Here is a 7,638-nt window from a genome sequence, read left to right as displayed (position 1 = left end):
ATTTATATAATTGGCCTTGCTCGGCCCAGCCCAAACCATCGATGACGATAGGTTGGCAATCCTGTAAAATTGTCCACAATGAGTTCTTTACCATGAGCACAAGGACTTATCAGGAGATCACCCATCCTAGTACTACTTTTGTTAAAGCGCGTTTAACGTCGGAGCTTAGATGGGATGCGGTGCATTAGTACTAGTATAACCGCACCTTGTAAAGTTTATTTTTAATACAAAATATCATAAGATCATTAAAATTCAAGATCTAATGGATTAAATAGCAATTAAACATAAGGATAATCAAAAGTAATGTGCTAGCTTTGTTAGGACTTTAACCAAACCCCACATGGGCATGGTTGGTGTAGGTTGATCGGACCTAGTTTGGTTTGGGCTGAACCTATATTTGTTCAGATCCAAGACTCGTGCAAGTACATATTAGTTACGTTCGGACCAAACCTAGGTCCAGTCGACCTGACCTGATCATTATCTCAAACCTTGCAACCTTAGCAATGGGCCGGCCAACTAGCCTAATACAGTTGGCATGGCTGTGGGTAGGGTTGAGAATGCGTGGGATCGGATCTGGATCCATGGGGATTCAGATTTGGATAATCCAAATCCAAATCTAAATATGATCGGATCTAAAATATTTGGATCCAAAAAGTATACGGGATTTGGATCGAGACATCAGATCCAAAAAATTTATTTTATATATTATTTTATATCTACAAAATAATATATAATAAAAAATACTATATAATATATAGTATATTAATAATCGGGTCGAAATCGGATCAGATATACTTGTATCCACATTCTATCTGGATTACTATTCAGATCCATATTGGATCCATATATTGACTCAAATAGCTCCCAAAGACAGAAAAGGCAACATTATCCAAAATTTTGATCAATATCTTGCCTCTTTCTTTGACCTTTCGTGGCCCTCAAAAAGAAAAGAAAAAAAGAAACCGTCGCAATAAAAGCACATTTCAAACGCTCACTTGTATTGTTCCTAAGCACTCCACATGACGCCTTCCTTTCTCTCTTCCTCTCACTAAAAGCCCCACTTTCTCTCTACACACACACACACACTCTCTCTCTCTCCTCTTTTTAAAATCCCAACACACGTTCTTTGACCGAGGACGCAATTACCACGTCTAAAAATGCCCGCAACTTGTATCCACTTTAAAAAGAAGAGGCCGACGCCGTGTTTCTCTCTCTGTACTCCCTATACCCTTTAACGGCTTAAAATATATCCCTCGAGCCATCTTCCTAGAAAACCCACCGTGGGCCTTAAATAATAGCCCACGTTGATAAAATCCACGTCAGGGATTGTAATTTAATATTACTTTCTCGCCTTGTGCCTTTAAATACCACACTGCGAGGGAGAGGGATTTTCAGGCCTCGGGGTTTAGAGAGAGAAAGATGGGGAGAGCTCCTTGTTGTGAGAAGATGGGTCTCAAGAAAGGACCATGGACACCAGAAGAAGATCAAGTTTTAATTGCTTATATACAAAAATATGGCCATGGAAACTGGAGAGCTCTTCCTAAACAAGCTGGTAATTCTCATTTTCTTTCAGAAGTGGGCTGCAATCCCCAAACCTTCAAAAACCCAAATGGGAGTTTCAGCTTTAGAGAGAGAGAGAGATGAATCAAGAGGGTGTTGGTTTTCTCAATTCTCGCTACATGTAGAGAGAGAGAGAGAGAGAGAGAGAGTAATTGTCTTCTCCTGTACTTCATGAGAGAGATTAAAATGTGTTCTCTTTTTACTTTCTGAGGGGAGAGAGAGCAAATGTCTTCTCTTTTTAATTCATTTGTTTGGAACTTGGAACCCGAAGATTTTATGTTATTTGAGGATTTGATTATGATTCTTACAGTTTCTTATGGTGTATGAATAGGTCTCTTGAGGTGTGGAAAGAGTTGTCGACTGAGATGGACAAATTATTTGAGACCAGATATTAAAAGGGGGAATTTCAGCAGAGACGAGGAGGAAACCATTATTAAACTACACGAATTGCTTGGCAACAGGTAATTCTCCAATTTCCATTTTTTTTTAATTTCCTCACTCCTTAGCCGAACAAACATAAACACACTCAAAATTTCAAGTGTGAATGCTCTCTACGTAATCTTTCTCTCTCTGTCTCATTTAAGAATTTTAATTTCCTCACTCCTTACCCGAACGTATACTCTCTCTCAATAATTCAATATATGAATGTTTCTTCTGCTAAAGATTATTTACTTTTTCATTTTTTTTATTCGCAAGCTTCCTTTCTCCTCCATAAACACAAACCCTATCTCAAATTTTATTCTAAATTTCCATCACATTAAGCACAAGTTTGGTTTGTGTGAAAATATTTTTATATGAAAAAAATATTTCATATAGAGCATTTTTCATGTAAAAACATTTTCACATCAATCAAACGTGTCATTCACTTTACTCTTTTTGAAAGTTCAAAAAACTTTACTCTTGGTCTCTCTCTCAACATCACCATTTAACCTCTTTGGCTATCAAACTTAATAATTCTCTCTCTCTCTCTCTCTCTCTCTCTCGTAATTATCACTCAATTTCAACATATAATCTCCTTAGTTTTCTCGCACAGTAGCCCTCTTCCCTGTCCGTAACTATCAAACTCAGTAATTCGCTTTCCCTGTCTTAGTTCTCAATAAACTTCGATTTATAATCTCCTTAGGTACCAGACAATAATTCTCTCTCTCTCTCTCTCTCTCTTTTAATTATCAGATGGTCTGCAATTGCTGCAAGACTGCCAGGAAGGACAGACAATGAAATCAAAAACGTGTGGCACACTCACCTCAAAAAGCGTCTACCAAAAACCGAGTCCTCCGAAAACAAGAAACTCTATCTGGAAATTCCAAAGGCCGACGCCCAGCTACAGAGTGAAAATCTACAGAGAGAAACCCAAGTCATGGCCACCCAACAAAGTTTCCAATACTCTAACCAAAACCCAGTTTCCCCCCAACAATCTTCGAGCACCGATTCCTCCATTCTCACATCCGAAAACTGCGGCGAATACTGGCCCGAAACTTCGATTGGGATCGATGATTTCCTGGTAGATGATCCCCGTGTCTCAATTTCCGGCAACCTCGAGAAGTTTTCCGGCTACTACACCAACTTCTCCGAAGACTATTCTAACGTTTCCGGCGACCACGCCGTGCAATTATCGGTCGCTCCAGTATCCGTAGGGGGGGCTGCATGGCCGTACAGTACGGAACAGGACGACGGGATGGACTTTTGGGTTAATGTTTTGATGGGAGCTGAACACGTGTCCCTAATACCGGAATTTTAACCGGTTATCGCCGGCGTTTTCTCATTTTTCCCGGGGAATTCAAATTTTGGGGGGTTTTGGACGTTTGTGGAATTTAGAGAGAAAAAGAAGAAAGAGAAAGAAGAAGTTTCCTGGCAAAATCGAAAAGTAAATATAAATATTATAAAATTAAAAAAAAAAATTCAAATTTTTAATTTGGATTTTAGCCCGTGTCCAAGAGCGGAAGGCGGATAGAAGTGAGAGAGAGTCAAGAGTGGTGACAAATTTTAATTTTAATTTTAAATTTTTTTTTTTTTTAAAGTTTGTAAAGAAAAGTCATAGACTTTAACATGAGAGAGAAGTAAGTCTTAAACTTTAGAGGAAGGCCAAGGCCAACAAAGCAAAGTGGGCCGGTGCCACACAGATTTGAAATGACTTATTTTTCTGTACTTCTAACTAAATCTTAATCTCATCACGACTTTGTCTATCTACAATGTCTTTCTCTCTCTATCATCACTCTCTATTTCCTCCCTTTTTCTCTGTCATGATTCTCTCTTCCCCTCTGTTTATCTATTATTCTTTTTTTTAGAAAAATAGTTTGAGAGGGCTGCAATTTTATCAAAATAAGTAAATCTTCACCTCGTTACTCATCAAAGATTGCAAAGACAAGCACAGGAAAATCGTTATATCGATCTCAACGTGAGTGTTATAGTTGTGAAAAAAAATTAAGATTTCAAGCTCTAAAAGTAATTTATATTATTAAAAAAAAATATCTAAGCTATATATTTTACTATAAAAATAATTGTTCACAAATCCACAAGATTTGTACTAGTTTTTAAGTTTCAAATTTTATTATCGGTGTTGAAAATTGATTTTAAAGCCATTATAAAGATTTTCGTCACCAAAAATACTTTCTAGATGAGGAGTTGAGGTGAGGCTTTATTTTGTTTTCATAATGCCTATTCTTTATAGAAACCTCATCCTTTTGACATTCTTCCTCTCTTTTATGAATGTTGCACATCACTCTCTCTCTATCTTGACTCTTTCTTTCCCCCCCCCTCTCTCTCATGAGTCTCTTTCGCTTAATCTCGCTCTTACGTGAATCTCGTTCTTATGTGTATCTTTCGTCTCCATTCATTACTCTCGTTGGGCTTCACTGGCTCCATCAATTCCATTTATTTTTATCAGGTTGAGATAGAGATATATGGATATGAAGAAGAAAAGTATTTGAAGTTCTAAAAATAATGTATTATAACAAATTATTTGGACCATCTACTCTCAAGAGTTTATAAATCAGATCTATATGTACCATTTTAAAATTTTCAAAATTCATTAAGTACGGATAAAAGTAAAATGTAAAGCCATCATAAGATTTAGATATTGGAACTACACACACTTTACTTCTATAGTATAAAGCGGGCGCCTTAGACAAACCTCACCCATTATATATATATATATATGTGTGTGTGTGTGCATATAAAAAATTATGCTAGCCTATAAACTAGATTGTACAAGTTCTCTTAAGGTGTTGGTGCATTTTTTGGAGTCATTTACATAGAATGGCCCCCAAAAAGCTTGATGAATAATTCAAAGAAATTGATTTGAAGCACATCTAACTATATTTAGCTTAAAAGCAAAGCAAAAGGCACACCTTACACTAAATTCACTCCTTTTGAAAAATTAGTTTTTGGTAGGCTTGCATGTACGTATCTTTGTACATATTTATATTAGTGATCACATACAATAAATATGTAATTTGGAACAGTAACCCACAACTTCCAAAGCTATTGGATGTAGAATGCAATGGGTTATTTCATCATCGTCAAAACTTTTAAAGTATAATGGTTTATTTCATTATCGTCAAAACCTTTTCTCCGTTAATTGAAGTAAAAAATTTAGTGCTCTCGTTGTAGACATCTCCTTTCCTCCATTCCTCTCTACACTCACCATCTGTAATATCGATGGTAGTAGTCTATTCTCTCTTAAATATTAATCTCACCCATAACTTCTCATCCATAACTTTGCTGTCATGGAAGCATACTGTCTGTTTGTTATTCGGGTCACTGTCATATTGTCTATTTAATCTCTCGGGTAACAAAAATCTGGACTAAGAGTATGGATTTAACGTTTTAAACCTAGCAACCAACCTCATAAAAAATTAAAAATTTTACCTGAATATGTGAGTGTCTGAAAAAGCCAATGCGAAAATATTGAATATGTACCACCGAAAAATTTTAAAAATACATAATTAATTTTTCTTGTTTTTAGAAAATAATTGTGATTCTTAAGTGGATCACAAAATTTTAAATCGAAAACATCTCCTAAGCACTTAGGGAATAAGTTGACAGCATGCACCCTCAAGAGCACTATGTACACACCACTCATTTATATCCCCTTTCTGTCTCTCGTGGTTCTATTATCGATCACATCCTTAGCCATGTCTAGTGTTCAACGGACTCTGCGAGTGCCTGTAGCATCTCATTTCACTACGTTATGAGTGGGACTCGCCGAGTCCCTAGAAGCGTCTTAAAATGTCTCAAAATTTTGGGAAAGTTCAGGATTAAGAAGAGGGAATTCACAAAATATGGAAATATCATAAACATAGGATTAGGGATAAATTTAAATGGTGGATAAACCTAGGGTTGCAAAAAACATACAAGAAAACATATTATGCCAAACCCTAGTTTGGAAAAAGGAAAGAAAAAATGAAAACGCATAAATATGTGGTTTTTGAAATTTTTGTTGAATTTGATGCTTGGATTCGATAGAGGATGCAAAAGTATGCCTCGGATGAATTCCAAGAGAGATTTGAGTTCAAATGTATAAGGAAATATAAGGAGGGGGTTCACATTTACGGGGTATTTTTTTTCTATTATTATTATTTTTAGGGTAAAAAGCTCTACCCATAACCGTGTTACTAGTGTCGTGATAATCAAGGTTCTTTGGAACATTACTCTAGGAATAATACCGTGATGGTTCAACGCGTTATTTTATAGACCAACACGGGGACTATCACAATACTAATGGTCCATAATCCGTGGCGATCCATAAAATAGGGCATTGAACCATCATGGTACTATTAGTTGAGAGGTAGTGTATAAAACAACTTGAGGTGTGAGAGTTGGATACGGGGTCATCATAGTTCTAATAAAACCATATAGTGTATTTCTGATAAAAATTATGGAAAGTTAAAAAATGGGAATAAATATAGTTTTCAAAAAATATAAGTATTTTGAAAATTTATTAAAAAAAAATTGTTTCATATGGGTTGGACCCCATTTTTACATATGCAGTATAGAAAGTGTAAAGCATCCATCTTAAATATGAATACAAGTAGGTGTTCCATCTAAAAACAATGGAAACTAACGATCGAAATATTTTATTATTAGAATTATTATTTTAAATTTTTTAAATTTATTTATTTATTAATATTCATGATCTCCATTTTAGAGATTACATATCTTAAAAATTAAGTTTTAAGATCCAAACTAAAAACAGATTTATTAAGAGGCCCGTATTTCTACATATGCGGGATTATATGCATAAAAACCGGGTCCTTTATTAAAAAAATAAATTTTAATCATTACTCAACAAAAAAAGTTAAAAAGCAAGTTGAAAGATCTAGCTTATATAATCAACAGGTGTTCCACTTTGAGCCAATCCTTTCAGTTGCTTTGGAAGATTTTGGACAGCTTCTTACGCTAGGACTAGGTGAACTGAAATGATGAGTTATTGGTTAGAGAGTGGGTCTCTAATGTTTGGCACGAGCAAAAGAGAGTGCACTCCAAAAAAATTGAGGTCCTAAATAAAGCACGATTAATTTGCTTCCAAGAACTTTTTGAGGTACAATTCAAGGAAGATGTAGCATATCATTTGTGTCATGAAAAGTAAGACCGAATGGATAGTCCTACACAAAGTCACCACCAAATGTCGCATACCACTTTTCTCTCGAGGATCATTCATGTCTTTCTTTCTCTAGGATGATTCCTCTCTCTCTCTTTTATGGGTGGCAAATCGGATCTGATTGGACCGACCCAAAAATAAAAAATATATTTTAATATATTTAAATATTATATAAAATATATACATATATTATTTTAATATTGTAACTAAAAATATGCCATTATATTCATTCAAATATTATTATATTTAAATAGTATTTAAATAATAATACTATTTAGATTGGGTCCACATGGACTCGGATGACACGAATAGTATTCAGGTCTAGTGTTTGAACCTAGACCCGACCCATTAGGCCCGAATATCTCTCTCCCGAATACTATTCGTGTCATCCGAGTCCATTATATTGTATATGTATGGATGTGAAAATAAAAAAGATTTTATGTCTTAATGTGCAACATTTTTAGAACTTTAAATTGTCA

The 7,638-nt window shown here is 35.2% G+C and overlaps 1 protein-coding gene across 1 annotated transcript; it reads left to right on the top strand.

Moving 5' to 3' along the window:
* The first annotated feature begins 1,393 nt into the window (after positions 1–1,393).
* LOC110008390 (hypothetical protein) lies at positions 1,394–3,745 on the top strand. The gene is made up of 3 exons (XM_088872096.1): positions 1,394–1,552; positions 1,892–2,021; positions 2,734–3,745. The coding sequence occupies exons 1-3, from the start codon at positions 1,420–1,422 to the stop codon at positions 3,296–3,298; spliced, it is 828 nt and encodes a 275-aa protein (XP_088728222.1). The 5' UTR covers positions 1,394–1,419; the 3' UTR covers positions 3,299–3,745.
* The last annotated feature ends 3,893 nt before the right edge of the window (positions 3,746–7,638 follow it).

The sequence above is a fragment of the Amborella trichopoda genome, chromosome 7 (assembly GCF_054954075.1).
Source record: "Amborella trichopoda isolate Santa Cruz 75 chromosome 7, AtrichopodaSantaCruz75HAP2 v2.0, whole genome shotgun sequence".
NCBI classification, from domain to species: domain Eukaryota; kingdom Viridiplantae; phylum Streptophyta; class Magnoliopsida; order Amborellales; family Amborellaceae; genus Amborella; species Amborella trichopoda.
Note: the sequence above shows the minus strand (reverse complement) of the source record. Positions and strands in the feature narration are given on the sequence as shown.